Raw genomic sequence first — 17,884 nt, forward strand, 5'->3', positions numbered from 1 at the left:
TGAGCTCGTCTAGACCCTGGAGAAATAAATGCTCACGTATCAAGGCTCGAATAGAGAAAGTCGGTGCTGCCCTCATGCGTCCAAAGCCTGCCACGCGTTGCTTGTTTCGTCAGCTCCCTGGCTCCCTGTCCACACCTTGCCCCTCACTCCTACCGTGCTCAGTTGATCAGCCGGCAAAAAGTAAAATGGTTTTGGACCTAGAACTTTTCCGCGCCGACAAGGGCGGGGACCCCGAAAAGATTCGGGAGAACCAGCGGAGACGATTCAAGGATCCCGGACTCGTGGACAAAGTTGTCGATGCCGACACAGTGTGGCGAAAGCGTGAGTTGTGTCTGGCGAGTGACAAGCCAGCCCAGCACGTTTCTGCTCTGCATGCGCGTGGCATGTGCGGCTCTCGCGGCAGCCGTTTCGCGATTTTCCCCCATAAAAGTTTGTCGGACTTGAAAACAAGTTCGCACCGTCTTTCTTGAAGATGTTTACGAGCGGCACAACTGATCACGCTTCGCCGCCGTGCTTGATTTATTGCAGTGAGGCACCAACTGGACAACTGGAACAAGCTGAAAAACCTCTGCAGCAAAGAAATTGGCCAGAAAATGAAGGTAGGAGGACTGTGAAGCGCTACTTTCTCAAATGGATTAGCCTCCCGCACTGAGGTCTCGTAGACAAAACCGGCAGTCGAAGCTGATGAAACTTCACTAAGGTTTCGTGTGAGGAGATTTGAACGTGTTTACGTCGGGCTTATCTCATCTTCGATTAAGTTACGGCGTCATCAAGCGTTTTCCGCCTTTAGGCTGCTAACGTTAGCTCGGCACTAAGGTGTATCTCTTTCGGTTTCGCGTAAGTTTTGCGGGGCTTATTGTAGTACTGCCTTGCGCTAGCTGTGTGCGAGTCTGTTCCATTGTCCTGCCAAACTTTGGCGGATGGAAAAAGCTGCCTAATTCTTTGTTGTGTTATTATTGTTCTCAATTTCAGAAAAAAGAGAACGTCGGTGAAGGCGACCACCTGCCCGATGGTGTTGTTGAAAAGCTTAGTGAACTTACCTCTGAGGTGCTGCAGGTAAATAACACTACTGTGCAATGTGTTAAAGAACTTGCAACGCTCCAGCTACGCAGCAGAATTCGTTGCCTATTACTACCTCTTTACAGCATTAGAGAACGAATGTCAGGTCGCCTACTTCTGGCATATTACATTGTTTCACATTGTGGCCACGCAGCAGAATTCGTTGCCTGTTACTACCTCTTTTAACAGCATTAGCGAACGAATGTCAGGTCGCCTACTTCTGGCATAGTGACATTGTTTCACATTGTGGCCATGTTCATTATGTGTGTTGTGCTAACTGATCTTTCACCACATTTTTAAAATAATGGGGCACATTCAGACTTCTAACATCGAGCCCTTTTTTTATGTATTATGTTCAATGGCAGCATACATCCGGTTTCTATTGAATTGCATTTTAGTTCCAGCTATGGCAGGAGGTAACGCGTTGTATCTTGGATCGGTATCTGTACATTAACCTCATCGGTCTTTGCTATTTTGTTCTGTAGTAGTTTTTAAATGGTTTCCTCTCGAAAAAGTATGCGTTTAACTGCTTAAACCAACTTTTTGAAGATTGCATGGCTTTTTAAATAATTTTTCGGTATCAGTAGAGTAGCTGTTGGGCTAGTTGGTATTGTAGATTTAAGGTCATAGTTTTCGAGCACAGCCGCACAAGGCCAAAAATGGTAAGAATAAGGATGAGAGCTTTAATACCAACTAGCCCGATAGCTAACTCTACGGAAGTACATTTCTTATACATCGGGTTCACTTTCCTTTAGTGTTTTCATTAAGCAGTGCTATGTTCATCTTTCTTCCCGTACTTCTTACCTTCTTTGGCCTTGTGCTGTTGCCTGGAAAACTGTGAACTTAAATTTTCGGTATCAGCTCGCCCATGTAGGATTTGTTACTTTGTCATTTTGTCATCATCGTTGACATCCATGCATTTATTCTCTTTTTACAGAGCCTCACAGTTAACCAGATAAAACGAATCAGGGTACTCATCGATGAAGCGATAGTGCAGTGTAACAAGGACTTAGACACCTATGAAGCGGAACGCAATGCTGCTCTCAGGGAGATGGGCAACTGGCTTCATGAGTCTTGCGTCGTCTCCAATGACGAGGTGCGTGTTTTTCCCTCCTGTCCTTTGTGTGATCCAGCGACGCTTAGCACTCCATATGGATTTGGTAAACCCTTTGTTGCGGTGGTTACTGCAGTGGAAACTGTCCGGTTTTGGGCATTACAGTTATTTACTTATTGCTGTGTTGTGTTGTGACAGTGACGTGAAGTGCTTAGAACTGTAGTGTGCCTTGATATCTAGTGTCGTTTTTCAGGGTGCTTGTACTGTTTTGGTTCGATGGTGCAACTACATGTCATTGTGGAAGGCAGCATTCATAGTTCTGCAGGCCGGGACATGGCACAAAAGTATTGCCAGGCATCAAATTCTTGTTTCAGATGGAGATTCAGAAAGTTTATATGACCACACCAAATGCTCGCGTGGTCAAATTCTGTCAGCTGAGATAGTCAGGGAACCGTCGTATCTGCTGCGAGCACTGACACACATCAAGACACACCATGGCGCTACATTCTGTGTTATCATCTGTCGCTACAGAAAGAAACTTTGCATTATGTAGACGACTGTGACCTGGTGGTTCAGATACAACTGTGCATAAGTCAATTTAGATGTCATTCTCAGAAAAAGAGCATGCCAGTTTTCATTTCATGCCTCCAAACACATTTCTGAGTTCTGGTGCAAAAGTTTCTTGGTGGCATTTTTCCAGTAAATGCATATTTGTAAAAGCCTGCGTCATTCCTTTGGAGCCAAGAACAGTGTTTGAGTCACAAGGAAAACATCATTTTGAGCTGCTAAAAGTAAAGAAGTACTGATGTGTAGATGTATGCACTGTCCTTAACTGAGCATTCGTGGAAGCGGTGAGTGAAAAGGAACCTGTGTGTATGTCAGCGTGTCTATCCTCACTTGTAGGATGAGAATGCTGTGATAAAGACACATGGTGATGTCGAGACGAAGAAGAAGTACTCCCATGTTGACCTGATTGTGATGATCAACGGTATGGACGGCGACAGGGGTGCAGTCACGGCAGGAGGGCGTGGCTACTACCTCATGGTTAGTGCGGTATTTTGGTCTGAGAAGCATGTTATAGACGCGTCATTACTTCTCCCAGGATTGCAAGTGGCTGGCCTTTGGTTATGCACGGAGAGAGGCTGACACCATCGGCATGCTATATATACTTTAAATGTACTGGGTTATTGTTGCTTTATGTTCTTAAATTATGGTGAGTGCATGAAATGCACAAAACATAAAAGATTAGCCACATGGGAAAGTACAGTTTAATCTATGCACCGCTAAAAGTGTGCTAAATTCTGGCTAGCTGTGTATTTCACTATGACAAACTACCCATAGCTTCTTATTAACAAAAAAAGACGAGCCTGTGTGTGAAATGTGTAATGAGGAGCTCACAGGTAATCACATTTTAATTTCTTGTTCGCATCTCAAAGAACTTAGAAAATTTTTTACTAGATAGGCTTATTAGTCTGATGGAACCTTCAGTGGAACGACAATTAGCCCGCACTGATGGGCTGCTCTGATTACACTAGAGGTGAGGCAATACATGACATCCTGTGATAACTGGTGCCATGCATTGGGAGCATTAAAATGTGGAGCACAGTTCAGAACTTCAGTGCCAGGTTTTGCTGTAGTTGTCTTGGAATGAGGATTACGAAGACTAGTACTAGGTTTCAAGCTTTCAATTGTTGCTGTCAGTCTAATGAAATAGGAGACTTGTTGTACAAAAATGGTCCAATAGAAACAGAAGGATGTTGTTTGCTACCAGTCTGTTCCGGCTCCAAGCCAAGGCAAATGATTGAAAATCTTGATTCATATGCAAAGGCTAGGTCATTATTATCGTACCTTTTTTTGGGTAAGCAGTAATGTAAGAAGCAGCTCTTAATGTGTGTCTGCTTCCTTTGTCTTTGTGTGTCCTGGGATGGCCTTCGTAAAATAATGCGCGTACGCCCTGAGGCATCAACCCTTGAACTGGGAAATACCAGTCTGGTGAGTGACGTGAGTTGTTTTTTCCATCTCGCACAGAATGCGGCCGTGTTCCTGGAGCAAGCCCTCCTCCAGCTTGCCCTGCAGATGCTGCACGAAAAGGGCTACAGTCCCCTGTACACACCGTTTTTCATGCGCAAGGAGGTCATGCAAGAAGTGGCACAACTGAGTCAGTTCGACGAAGAACTCTACAAGGTGGGTAGCACTGCCCTCCTAATTCTTGTAGCCTGTCTTGCCTTGTACCAATACCGGCCATCAAGAAACTAGGCCTTATGTTCTTGAACAGACAGTCCTTTCTCATATTTGGGATGTGCAAGATCCAACACATTCCAGTTGCTACCACCTTTGCATTTTTGCTGGCTTGTTCTGTTGACCACGATCAGCCTGCTTGTACAGAGTCTAATCATGATGCCAAAAATGGTGTCACATCACTTTCCTGGGCATATCAGGTGCATCCTGTGGTGACGAGGACATCATTTTTGTGAGCAGGGACAATGCAGAGACGTTTGTGGCTTGCAGAAAGACATGTTCTTGGATGTTGAAAACAAAAGTTTGTGAGGCCAGACCCCCCTTTTTTTCTTTTTTGTCTCGTCCAGCTGCAGTACTCCAGCTTATGGGCGAGTACTAGAGGCGCTCAGAAAATGATCACTCGAGAAAACAGCGCCTTGTTTTCCACAGTCGCTAGCACTCTCTTTTTCAACAGAGGCCCCTAGCAAAAGTTACTTGCATGCCTTACCTTTGGCAGTCTGGGTGAGTTGTATTTTGAGCTGTGGTTCATTTCTGCAGTCCATCTCAGCTCAATAGGGATCATATGGTGGTAAAATTGGGCCAGCTTTGCTTATTTCTGCTCTGTGACTTGCCATAGACTCTGTTTACCGATTATGATTTGTATGACTGAAATAATTGCTCTGTAGAGAAGGTCGCTGATAGCTTTAAGAGTGAGTCACTGATAACTGATAGTTTCATAGGGCTTATCTCCGCATAGAATGTGCTGAAATGTATATTATGGCTTCTTTTCTGCGCGTTGAATGAACTAACTCTTCAAAAAAAAAAAAAGCCGCTCTGGATTTACATTCTAAGATAATCATTGTGGGGACCTTGGTAATTGTATGCTTACTTCTGCTTCTCTGGTCATTATGTTCTGGCACAGTTCTGATTTGTACATCCCAGTAACACTTCGTGCAGATTCTTTTCATGCAAAATATTATAAAGATGCTGCCATAATTTTTTTTCATGGCATGCTTAGTTCTTCTTGCTGTGGAACAGGCCACAGTTTTTTATTTTCTCACATGCAAATTGTGTGCTTTGTGCTCATCTGTCATGCTCATAACGTGTTACCGAGCACAGCACTGTGGCTGCTCCTAACATGGTGTTTTTTTTTTTTTTTGCCTATATGCGTGGCGGTACCACCTGTCGACTCCAGGTAGTTGGCAAAGGCGGTGACGGAGCAGTGGACGAGAAGTACCTCATTGCCACCTCGGAGCAGCCCATCGCTGCCTTCCACCGGGATGAGTGGCTGTCGCCAGAGGCCCTGCCGATCCGCTATGCCGGCATCTCTTCCTGCTTCCGCCAGGAGGTTGGCTCGCATGGACGGGACACCCGTGGCATCTTCCGTGTGCACCAGTTTGAGAAGGTCAGTGTGTGCAAGCTTAGCCCATCAGCAAAGGTCATCATCATCATCAGCCTGACTGCGCCCACTGCAGGGCAAAGGCCTCTCCCATGTCTCTCCAATTAACCCTGTCCTTCGCCAGCTGCGGCCGCTGTATTCCCGCAAACTTCTTGATCTCATCCGCCCATCTAACTTTCTGCCGCCCCCTGCTACGCTTGCCTTCTCTTGGAGTCCACTCCGTTACCCGTAAGGACCAGCGGTTATCCTGCCTTCACATCACATGCCCTGCCCAAGCCCACTTCTTCCTCTTAGTTTCAACTAGGATGTCATTAACCTGCATTTGTTCTCTCAAAGGCCTCTCCCATGTCTCTCCAATTAGCCCTGTCCTTTGCCAGTTGCCGCCAATGTATCCCCGCAGGTTTCTTAATCTCATCCGCCCACCTAACCTTCTGCCGCCCCCTGCTACACTTGCCTTCTCTTGGAATCCACTCTGTTACCCTTAAGGACCAGCGGTTATCCTGCCTTCACATCACATGCCCTGTCCAAGCCCACTTCTTCCTCTTAGTTTCAACTAGGATGTCATTAACCCGCATTTGTTCTCTCAAAGGCCTCTCCCATGTCTCTCCAATTAGCCCTGTCCTTTGCCAGTTGCCGCCAATGTATCCCCGCAGGTTTCTTAATCTCATCCGCCCACCTAACCTTCTGCCGCCCCCTGCTACGCTTGCCTTCTCTTGGAATCCACTCTGTTACCCTTAAGGACCAGCGGTTATCCTGCCTTCACATCACATGCCCTGCCCAAGCCCACTTCTTCCTCTTAGTTTCAACTAGGATGTCATTAACCCGCATTTGTTCTTTCAAAGGCCTCTCCCATGTCTCTCCAATTAGCCCTGTCCTTTGCCAGTTGTGGCCACCGTATCCCCACAGGTTTCTTAATCTCATCCGCCCACCTAACTTTCTGCTGCCCCCTGCTACGTTTGCCTTCTCTTGGAATCCACTCCGTTACCCTTAAGGACCAGCGGTTATCTTGCCTTCGCATTACATGCCCTGTCCAAGCCCATTTCTTCCTCTTGATTTCAACTAGGATGTCATTAACCCGCGTTTGCTCTCTCAAAATGAAGAAATTTGGATTCAAACTAGTGTCACTGCGTCTTTATCTCTGAAAATTGAGACAAGCATCGTAAAAATTAGGCCACCAGCACACTGGTAATAGGAAGGCCCCAGAGTAGCTGTTGTGCTCATGGAGGGCAGAAGCATGCAAGAGAGAGCATGGTAGCTGGAGTAGCCGGTTGTTGTGTCGTGTTCTATGGTAGCTAAAAGGGAACTGCACAGTGCAGAATGGCACCTCACTCTCCTTACAGCAAGAGTTCTAGGCTGTGTTTTGAGAGGTAAAGATTGCTGAATTCAGTGGCTGAAGGATCAGAATTTCACTATCCTGCAGTGTACTTTGAACTTTTAAAAATGTAGTTTCGTTATGAAAGCTTTTGTGAAGGTATTGCAGACTATGCTTTATGCAAAAAAACAGCGCAAACAAACGGGGACGAGACGAAGAATACACAGGAACAAGCGCTGACTCTCAACTAAAGTTTAATCACAGGAAACACGCTTATAAAAGGAAACAGAAAACAAACAAAACACCAAAATCAGAACGCACGTGCTACTAAGTGATGTCCAGATATGCAACCTCACACTATGCTTGTTAGAGCATTTGAAGGGCACAGCAGTACCTGAAGGAGTAGGACCCTGCTATTAAGTTTTTCATGGGAGCATGGAAAAATATACGTATCAGGCGGAAAATGTAGTAGCCTTGAAGTGCACTTGAAAAAAAAATGTACATCAATTTCCGCCTGTTTTTAAGTATGAAATGCTTTTAGTTTGTTGTCGGCAATGCATGGTGAGTCATAGCTGGGATCCTGAAGCCAAAAAAGAGAGAACATGACGGTGAACCGGAGGGAGAACTAGACGGTGAACTGTAGGGAGGACATGATGGTGATCCAAATTCACAACGTGATGCTGAACTGCAGGCCAAATGTGGCACCAAACTGAAAGCAAACTTGGCAGACATTTCGGCCTACCGTGTTGTTATGTGCTGTTGTGGGCATGTGGTGAGAGAAGTGAGTGGGCGGTGTGAGGCCCCTCCATTGCGTAATCCACGTGCCGCACTTGAAGATGTCGCTGCCAGGAAAATGCAGCACCTAGGAATGTTACAGCAAGGTGATACTGTAGTGTCATAAATTTGTCTGTATATGTTGGTTTTAAGGGGGGAAGCTGGTCTTAGGAAACAAATTTTTGTTAATGAAGTCACAATAGTGGAATCTTCAAAAAACATGTATTTTTGCGTGCTGATTCCAAATATGTAATTTAATTTTATGTACAAACAAGTCCTTGTGCGCATATAAATATTTCATGTAACTTTTTGCTGAGAGCTTTCAGTAAATTTTGCTGCAGGAAACTTGCTAGGATGCACGCCATTGGCTTGTCTTGACATCAAACTATGCAGTAAGGGCAAAATTATCATCCTGCCTATCACAGAAATCGAGTTACAGGGTTTTGAATTTGCCACTTCACAAAGGGGAAGAAACTGATGATTTAAAAATCCTATAACTCACCTTCTATAGCAGGCAGGATGATAATTTCACCCTTATTGCATAGCTTGATGCTAAGAGAAACCAACGGAATGCAATCTAACAAGTTCCCTGCAGTAGAATGTCTTTCAAACGCTCGACAAAAGCTGCCTAACATATTGCATAAGTGCACAAGGACTTGTACATAAAATTAAGTTATGTATTGCAATCGTCTCACAAAAATGCATGTTCCCTGAAGATTTCATAGTTGTGACTTCATGATTAAAAATTTATTTCTAGGACCCTCTTCCCCCCTTAAATCATTTTGCTGTGTTTTGTGCTGGTCTGATAGCAGAGATGCAGTGTCTACAGCAGCCGCATAACATCTGACGCTGTTGCCAATGTCTTCTCATCAGGTGGAGCAGTTCTGCATCACCTCACCCCATGACAACAAGTCGTGGGAGATGTTTGACGAGATGATCGGCAATGCAGAGGAGTTCTGCCAAAAGCTTGGCATTCCGTACCGCATCGTCAGCATCGTTTCAGGTGAGCAGCCCTTTTCTGCAGCCGTACCGAGGAGATTAAATTGTATCGTTTATGCCTCAGAAAATATTTGTGGAAGTAAAATTTCTTGCAAAGTAAACTCGAACTTGGAACATGCAAATGACCACAGCAGTCGTACATTTACTACTGTCTGACTTAACATGCATCTTTGGTTAACCAGTCGGGTACAGTAGATGAGTACAGTGGTGAGCAGCCTTGTCTAGAGCGCTCGGGCGGTGCACTTCCTTGCAAACCAATCCAGATTTTGTGGCAGCCTCTAGGGTCCAGCTGCAACGCTTGCACGGAAGTAGCGCCAGATAGCCTCGTAAACAAAGCAGGCACGAAAACTTTGCCCTGTAATGAGGGGCTGCTCTCTAATTTCGGTTTTTGTTACCAAGTGCGCACTGCTCAAGCGCTCTAGACAAGGCTGCTCACCACTGTACTTTGTGTTCCAGATAGACAGTTAGAATGGCATCATACCACATGTTAAGCCTGGCATCAGGCGAAACCGGGTCAGTACTTTCGATAGTCAGGCACATCAAATGAGACACCTATGGTTCAGAGGAAGCCTCAGTCAATCTTTGGCCCGTATGATGCATTGATGTAGTTTGACGCAACTGATGATGATGCACATCAATCTCTTGGTTTTTTAGATAGGACTCCTGCCTTTGCAACCTTCGTGCTTATTGTTTGTTTTGTCTCAGCCATGCTGGGTTTAGTTGGTGACCCAGTTTGGCATGCGAGATTCTTTTCGTTCTCTGTCACGTAATGTGCCTGCGTTGCAATTCCAGGTGCCCTGAACAATGCTGCGGCCAAGAAACATGACTTGGAAGCCTGGTTCCCTGGCTCTGGCGCCTACCGGGAGCTGGTGTCCTGCTCAAACTGCCTAGACTACCAGGCACGTCGGCTGCTGGTTCGCTACGGCCAGACCAAAAAGATGAACGCACAGGTGGTTGTTTTTCCTTTTTCGTTTCAGGTATTAGACGGGTACCGAAAAAAAATCTGTTGTTTGCTTTTTTATTGCTTTGTTGATGTTTGTTTTGAGAGTAAAAGACATGTTTATTGCTGAGAAATTTCAAGTCTCTCAATAAAAGGAGCGGCATTGATGCTGGAATTATGGACTCTGTGATCGACTGGAAGTGGTGGTAGTGTGGTCTAGACTCAAGAGGTCAGCATAAAGAAAGTAAGAGGTCTCGATGTCATCGTAGTTTTCTTTTTCGCTGAATTTAGGATTTACGCAGAAAGCATAAACATCATTAACATTTTTGGTGCTTTCTAGCTTATGTGGAAACTCAGTTTCCGCTGGAAGTAGCTTCTTTGTCATTAGAATGTGGTGAGCACTCGATATGTCAGTTTGTCTGCAGTGTCCCTTTAAATTATTCTTCGTTCTCTGTTGCTGTTAGGTGTCCATCCAAAGGCAGTGAGCCTCAAAACAATCCACAAAAACTTTAAAGCATCTCCTTTAGGCTGGCACTTAGTGTATTAATTCTTCTTAGGGGGCGTACAAGAAAACTGTGAATTACAGTAGAATTGCTATAAGTTGCTGGAAACATCATGACTATGAGAAGTATGCACTCTGTTACAAACTTGTAGTGTGTTTGTTGGTTTAGAAAAGAAACACATAGAAGCGCCTTCCTTACTGCTGTAATCATCCCTTTATGTACTGGTGATTTATTTTCAGCTATCAGATATCATGTTACTGCATTTCTCGATTTCATCTGTTTTGTGGAATTGCCATACTTGCGCAAATATGGCATAGGGGGGTGTTGAGCCTGTTTGAAAGCAAACCCTTCATGGGAATGCAGCGTTGTGTTCCGGGCACTCGGTGTCATTAAAGAGAGAGAGGCACGCGACACAACCGATTGCAGCAGAACCTCACGCTGTTGCAATGCTTTGCACTTCGTCCCAGTGTTGTTTCCATGCACCTGTTTTTCTCTCTTCGCTATTCCTCCTTCCCTTCAATCTTCTTGCCACGTCCATAGCCATTTGTTTTTATATATTTCTTGTGCGCGCTGAGCGCTTTGCCTCTAAGGCCCAAAGGGCTTTTAAAAGTTAGCTTCTCATCGTAGCTCACGAGCCTAGTGGTTGAGCCAGCTTGAGCTGTAGTTTCGTTTTCAAAAGTTGTGCTGCAAGTGGTGAAAGCTTGTTACTTTGAACCTCACTGAGCCGAGGTTCAAAATTATTTGGGCTACTTACCTCTGATTCACCAGAACACATGGGCTGCATGTATAAAAAAAAAAACTTAATTCATACGCTAGTCGGGTCTACCAGCGAGAACACAAGTTGCGTGTACTTATGGGCGTTTTCTAGGTGGCCAAACTTTTTACTTCTGGGCAGATCTTTTTCTCGGTTAGTAACTTCTAGTGGTGCAAGAGAGTAGGTGTCACATTGGAATCTGGCTGTTGGCCATTCTGTGGTTTGGTTTGCCACTGATCAGTTTAGTCGGTCGTAATTGCAGAGGGCACGGCTGCGAAATGTGTATCATTTTGTCGTCTTCAATCTCCATTTGTCTTTGACTGTTGGCTTTGTGATTAGTTAGTATGCTGTTGCATGTCTGTTGCTGTGAGATGCCCCCCCCACGCTCGACTGTCCTGTCGACTTGCAGTGTCATCAATCATTCCATGGGAAGTATAGGTCCCTCCGTTAACATCAAGTGCATTAAAAAGTCTTTTTTTCACTTCGAAATGCGTAATTTGAAGAACTTTTTGGATTCCTTTGAGTTTGAAATTTAAAGAGTGTACTTGGATAGATTCAAAGTGAAAGGGGTGGACTTGTGGGATTGAAACGGAGACATGGTACGCAAAACGTTTGGTGTTCCTGCTGCTGAGTGGCAGTAATGGCTTGCACCACTTTTCTGGTGGCAGTTTGCATGGAGCGCACCTGTATTACATGCATGTCTGGTATGTAGTCCAAACGAGACAAAGTGTCATTGCAGTGACTTTGCCGATCTGTAGTGTACCTTGGTGAGGAGGTGTTTCTTGCTTTGAACTACTCTTGGTGACAAGAGAAGACCGCTTTGCAGAGGGGTGTGGAAAAGGTGCGCAGCTTAAAAATTGTGATGTTGGTCAGTGTCTAGATCCCTTGGCCAGAAGAACAAAAAAGGCAGGTGGCAAGCAAAGAACACGTGTTAGTTTCAGGAAGTGGGTACTGTTTCTACCAAGATGTCAGTTGATTAATGCACAGGAAGATTAACACAGGTTGACACGTAGACATGACGGAGGCAAAACTATCTACAGACTTTTCCATTTCGGTTTAGGCATTCAGTTCTTCTGGTGTTCTAGATGTGGCCAGGGGTATGCAAAGAAATACTGTGATTCTGGAAAAAACCACTAGGACCCTTGTGAAAGGGTATAATGAAAGTAAAATAAAAAAGCAATATAAACAGTGAACCCCTGGCAGTTTGATACTGTGCAAAGTCTTATCTCGACGCCTCGCTCTTTTCCATTTGCGATGTGTTGTCAAAACATCAGTTCCCATTTCTCATGAAGAGTTTTTTACATTTGTAAAACAAATGTAAAACAAAGGCTCGATACGTTGAGGGTAACATTCAGATACTCGTCCAACTGAGGAGCTCTGAAAGCTAGCCCTGTTTTGCATGGCTGGCTGCACGTCTGGCACTGCATTTGTGTACTTGAACAGTGCATCATCCATATTGGCAGTCACTGACTGTTGTATTCGGCTATCTACTGCAGAGATTCTTTTCATTCTTCGAGCAGAAGCTTTATCAGAGATACATTCACTGGCAGTTCAGCATCTGGTCACTGCTGTGGCTCGGTGGTTATGGTGCTCGGCTACTGACCCGACAAATGCGGGTTAATCCCGGCCTCGGCGGTGGAATGTCGATGGAGGAGAAATTCTAGAGGCTCGTGTACCGTGCAATGTCAGTGCATGTTAAAGAACCCCAGGTGGTCGAAATTACCCATCGCCCTCCACTACGGCGTCCCTTATAACCTCAGTCGCTTTGGGGTGTTAAACCTTGTAAAACCGCAAACCAGTTCAAGCATCTGGTCATTTTGTGACTAACTGCATCATATATAGCAGCACAAAAATCGAATAGTTCAAGTGCACTGTTTGTTCCCCATGTAGTTTAGATCTGGTAGCATGGCCCGAGATAAATGGAAAAAAACCAAAGATTAATGTCTCAAATGAAAACATAAATTACATGTTTCACATTTACTAACCAGAATGTTTAAAAAATATATATAGAGAGATGAAGGACAAGAAAAGAAATGGCTGGGCATCATTTGCGCTTTGAAATGTGAAGCTTGCGCGAGCTATTTCAGGCCTGCACTCTAAAGTAGGAGATCGGCACTCACAGTGGCACTTTCCTGCTGGGACGGGCCATAGCACTATGCGTGTGCGCAATTAAATGCCGCTTCTCTTCTTTATTATATTTTTTTCTAGACTGAGTATGTGCACATGCTGAATGCGACAATGTGTGCCACCACCCGAGTGATCTGCGCCATCTTGGAGAACAACCAGACGGAGGAAGGAGTGATTGTGCCCGAGGTGTTGCGACCATTCATGCCGGCCAGTGAGTGAACCTGTCACCATGCCACCTAATCATCATCATCAGCCTCACTGCGCCCACTGCTGGGCAAAGGCCTCTCTCATGTCTCTCCAATTAACCCTGTCCTTCGCCACTTGTGGCCACCGTGTCCTCGTACCGTATACATACTGCCTCAGACATGGCTAAACAGGACTAGAGGCTCAAAGGGTTGTTTTCCTGAGGACAGCGTTGCATGTTTGCATGCATTTTCTGTGTGTAGCTGTGTCACATGCTGCTTACTGTAGTTGCATCTTTCAAAAGTGAATTGCTTTGTTGTGACATTCTGAGCTCTTCAAGGAATCTGTTTTGCATGCTAAATTGAGGCATATTTTGGAGCTGAATTTGACATCTGTCCCCTTTCCTGCTGGAGTCTTTGAAAGTGGTGCTAAAAGGAGTGTTGCCACTCATTAAACTAACGACATCTGAAGTAGAAACTTGACTTATGGGACAGTTTAGCCATTAAGGAGCGGAGATGCAAGATCTGTAATGCCAATATAGCAAGAGGCATCAGGTATTTTAGGTACTTGGCTGATTTTCTCTGTATAGTACAGGATGAGCTATATTCACTTCATGCTCTCCTATCCCTTGTGACTGTGTTCATCCCTTCCTTCATGGTGTGGTGCAGGTGTACATAACATAACAGCACCTTTTAATGTGCACTGACATTGTACAGCACATGGGTGCCTTTTGTGTTTCGCCTACATCAAAACGCAAGAGGCACTTGTGTGTTGTGTGATGTCAGTGCACGTCAAAGATCCTCAGATGGTCAAAATTATTCCGAGCCCTCCACTACACCGCCTCTTTCTCTCTTTTCTTCTTTCACTCTCACCATCTCTTTTCCTTCATGGTGCAGTAGAAGTGTCCATCAAAGAGCGAGACAGTTACTATGCCATTTTCGTTCCTAAAAAAGCACTAATTTTCTTCCTTTATTCATAACCTAACCTGATCTGATGTCAAAGGTTGCCAAGTTTGCATTAGTTTCCTTGGTATTATTAAATGCTCTGAGTTCTCCACTGTAAAACATTTCATCCTTACAGCTGTCGGCATTGGTGAGACAGACAAGTGTCTTATTTTTGTTCCTCCAGTGTTATCGCCTTGTAGAGTTAGGCTTATCTTTAGCTCATAATGCTGCAGCTGCGTGGAGCACTTTGTTTGCGGCAATCGTGTGAATACTTTCTAATGAATTGCTGTTTGCTTGCACCGTGCAGCATATCGTGAGCTGATCCCCTTTGTGAAGCCCGCTCCAATCGACGAAGCCGAGACGAAGAAGCAGAGGAAACACCGTGAAGGCATGGAGAAGAAGGGTGGCGATGACAACAAAGAGGAATAGAACCATGCTATGCTTACCTTGCAACTTGTGTTGTCAATCCTGCTTTCTTCTTCATTATTTTTGTGCCTTTTGTAACATATCTTCCAAACCACTAAACATCCAAGTTGTACTGCAGTGCAGTTGCAATCAAAAAAATTTGCAGGGTTTCAGCTAAGGTTGAACCGTGTTCGCGGTTTAGCTTGGTTGTCCACATTGCGAGGCAGAGCCTTCAGCATTTCGCTAGCGTCCACCGGACCGTTGAGGATCAGTCCCTTTATTCCGAATTGTCTGTGGCTTGAGTACAGCAATCGACGTATCTGCATACAGGGTATACAGGGGGAGAGCATGCGTTCCGCCGAGTCATTAAGCGGAGGCAATTTGAGAGGCATCACATGCGACATAGTGAACTGCTCATACCCTCCTGTGGCCTTGTTGTGCAGTGGAGGCAGTTTGTGTGTTTCGTTAGTTTGCCACCAGGTCGTGGAATGGCTAACTTGCTCAGCTGAAATGCTTCTTCAGGTGTTCCTGAGAAGTGGCCACAGTGTACACCCCTTCCAAGCTACACTGCGAATGTACTAACCGGCACGTCCGATATACTTTAGCAACTGCTCTGCCAGCAATTAAACAATTCTTTTCTGCTTGTTTCATTCGGTAATCAAAAAACCTTGACCAAGCTTTGAGGGAGATGAGAAATTAATGCAGAGAGCATAAGTAAATGAAACAATTTTTACAGTTCTTTCAAATCTACAAGGGCGACGCGATTCCTTGAGAAGTCTGCGGAAGCCAAACAGCTGCTGAAGGACATCTTCAGCTGGAGTCCAGCGAGCAGTTTACTGGATGGACTGCGGCCAGACAGCTTGAGGGTCTGAGTGATGCAAGAACAAAGCATGCTTGCATGACAAGTTTTGAGTGATGGGGCTTCTGTTGGAGCTTTTCTTTTTTTCTTTGCAGTAGAGTACGGAGCATACCCAGTCCAGTGCTAATTCAGTTTCAACTTGATCCAGTCCTTCCATTCCTCACGTGCTTCAGAGCTGACCTGAGCTAGTTTTAGTACTTCTGAAATGATATAGTATGGGCTTAAAAACGATCCTGGATGTATTGCGCCAAAATAAATGGGAACAAACAGCCATGTCATTGTTACTGGCTGTGTAGTTGACTATTTCTGTAGGATGGATCACAGCAGAGGCTCTCCGTACCCGCCTTCAAAGTTGCTCATATTCCAATCCGTGCTGTTCATAAATGTTTGGTTTCATTTCATTGCAGTTCATGAAAAGCTGGGTGTATTTCTGTAGGATGCATCACAGCAGAGGCTCTTCGTACTTACCTTCAGAGCTGCTCATATTCCAATCCGTGCTGTTCATAAATGTTTGGTTTCATTTCATTGCAGTTCATGAAAAACTGGGTGTGTCATGCTACAGTGCATAGCGCACTTCGCAACTTTCACGCTAAGCAAGGCTGTTTGCAGCAAAGATCATTTTTGCAACTGCAGGCATGATGGAAGCCAAACATCTTGACAGTGCACAAGTACTGTGCACTACAGTACACAAGGTCACTGGGAAGGTGTTTCAGGGATGGCACAGAGAAATGCTGCTGAGCTTATTGAACTGTTTTTATTTCCATTTTCAGTGCCTCTCCTAGGAGATGCAGGAATAAATGTAATAAAGAAAGCACAACGAACACCTACAACTCTTCAGTCACTCAACAACTAGACTTCACTATTTTCACTCGGAAAGACACCGGAAAAAAAGATCGCGGTTGATACACTATATTATAGACCAATGTATTCTAGAATGCACACTTCCGTGAGCACTCGCCACGTGACAAGATTGAGAAATACTGTGATGTAAAAAAACTTCAAAATGCAGACAAGACTGTTTTCGCTATTGCTCAGTCCCGTTGTTTACTAGAAAAACCAAGTTTCCTTTTCCCGGGGCGAAAAAAAAAAGTTAACGAGACAAGGTGGGGTCGGTCGAGTCACGCGACGTGGTGGTGCGTTTGTTGGGCCTAATAGCAAATTGTGGAGGCTGCACCGACTCTAGGCAAGGGGAATATAACGACGCCGAATCACGCCGAAAGGTCGAGCCCCAGTCCGAGCTTGTGGCCTCCCTGGTTGAAGTTCTTGCCGTCCAGCATGGTGGACAGGGTCAGGCTGATGCCCGGTCGCAGGCGATGCGTGAAGCCGAGCCCGATCTGGCCCGAGTTGTTCACCTTGGCGCGCACCGATGTCTCCTGGTCCAGGTCGTAGACGCAGCCCAGACCGAAGCGCGTCGCGTTGGTGCCGGCCGTCCACGCCAGTTGCACACCGGTCTGCAGGTTCGGGTTCACCCGCTGAAACACGGAGCCGGCGAACTCCTGGCCGTCGTTCACGTTGGTGTGGACAGCGAAGTCGCCCGCCTGGAAGCCGACGGCGAAGTTGGTCTTGCTCAGGCGATTCTTGGTCGTGTCGAAAGAGACCTGGCCGCCGGCGAGCCAGCCCTGGTAGTGAAGCACCGCGGCGCCGTGCACGATGGGGCCGGGAGGGCCGAGGTCGACGTCACCGTTTAGGTGCACGTTCTCGAGCTTGTAGGCCGTCCGCAGAGCGCCCGACTTCTTGCCCGTCTGGGGCGCGAAGTTTGCGTGGAAGGCCACCTTGACGCCCCGCGCCAGCTTCTCCTCGGAGCAGACCTCCGTGGAGAGCGTGTTGTCTGTGTTCCATTTCTCCTTCAGCGTGAGCCCGTACTCGGGGATCTTGTACTTGGTCTCGAGCGAGGCATTCACCTTGCCGGTGTCATTGAGGCTGGTGCCGCTCACGTTGAACTCGACGCCCGTCTGGGTGGTCGACTTGCAGTCGAGCTTCACGACGCCGAAGTGGTAGTTCTTGTTGAACAGGTCGCGCGCCTGCTTGCCCAAGTCGGCGTAGCACGGTGGGGCCATGGCTGTGAGCTACGGCGTGTGGCGTGAGAAAAGACCACTCCCGCGAGCCGAGATGGCGGCGCAAAAGCCAAAGATGGGGACGCTGCCAAGGAGAGAGCGAGGGGGAAAGAAAGAGCGTGTCGTTGCCGCGCAGACGCCGCTTAGTACGTGGCCCCGGGCTTGCTCAAGCTTGCTCGGGCCTGCCGGACATTGATGATTCAGCACAGCTAGTGGCAATGCACTCTAAAAACCAGTAAAAACTATGAAGCATTCTGACAAAAATAATGTTTAAGTTAGCACTATTACTTTAACAAATATA

General features: G+C 45.9%; 2 protein-coding genes across 2 annotated transcripts; one reads left to right on the forward strand and one right to left on the reverse strand.

The window, feature by feature from the left end:
* Positions 1–104: 104 nt before the first annotated feature.
* SerRS (Seryl-tRNA synthetase) lies at positions 105–17,652 on the forward strand. Its single transcript, XM_089552887.1, has 11 exons — positions 105–321; positions 529–599; positions 973–1,056; positions 1,997–2,155; positions 3,017–3,157; positions 4,142–4,297; positions 5,526–5,735; positions 8,689–8,818; positions 9,607–9,764; positions 13,220–13,349; positions 14,573–17,652. The coding sequence occupies exons 1-11, from the start codon at positions 186–188 to the stop codon at positions 14,692–14,694; spliced, it is 1,497 nt and encodes a 498-aa protein (XP_089409013.1). The 5' UTR covers positions 105–185; the 3' UTR covers positions 14,695–17,652.
* Positions 16,265–17,691, reverse strand: LOC149336427 (non-selective voltage-gated ion channel VDAC2-like). Its single transcript, XM_089552888.1, has one exon. The coding sequence runs from the start codon at positions 17,584–17,586 to the stop codon at positions 16,738–16,740; it is 849 nt and encodes a 282-aa protein (XP_089409014.1). The 5' UTR covers positions 17,587–17,691; the 3' UTR covers positions 16,265–16,737.
* Positions 17,692–17,884: the final 193 nt, after the last annotated feature.

Source organism: Amblyomma mixtum, chromosome 7, assembly GCF_055824585.1.
Source record: "Amblyomma mixtum isolate Tamu chromosome 7, ASM5582458v1, whole genome shotgun sequence".
Classification (NCBI taxonomy): domain Eukaryota; kingdom Metazoa; phylum Arthropoda; class Arachnida; order Ixodida; family Ixodidae; genus Amblyomma; species Amblyomma mixtum.

Bases quoted from the DNA above. Each gene is read 5' to 3' on its own strand.
- SerRS (XM_089552887.1), top strand. From the start codon at position 186: ATGGTTTTGGACCTAGAACTTTTCCGCGCCGACAAGGGCGGGGACCCC. The intron at 600-972 runs GTAGGAGGACTG...TCTCAATTTCAG, and splicing joins AAATTGGCCAGAAAATGAAG to AAAAAAGAGAACGTCGGTGA. The intron at 9,765-13,219 runs GTGGTTGTTTTT...ATTTTTTTCTAG, and splicing joins CCAAAAAGATGAACGCACAG to ACTGAGTATGTGCACATGCT.
- LOC149336427 (XM_089552888.1), bottom strand. From the start codon at position 17,586: ATGGCCCCACCGTGCTACGCCGACTTGGGCAAGCAGGCGCGCGACCTG.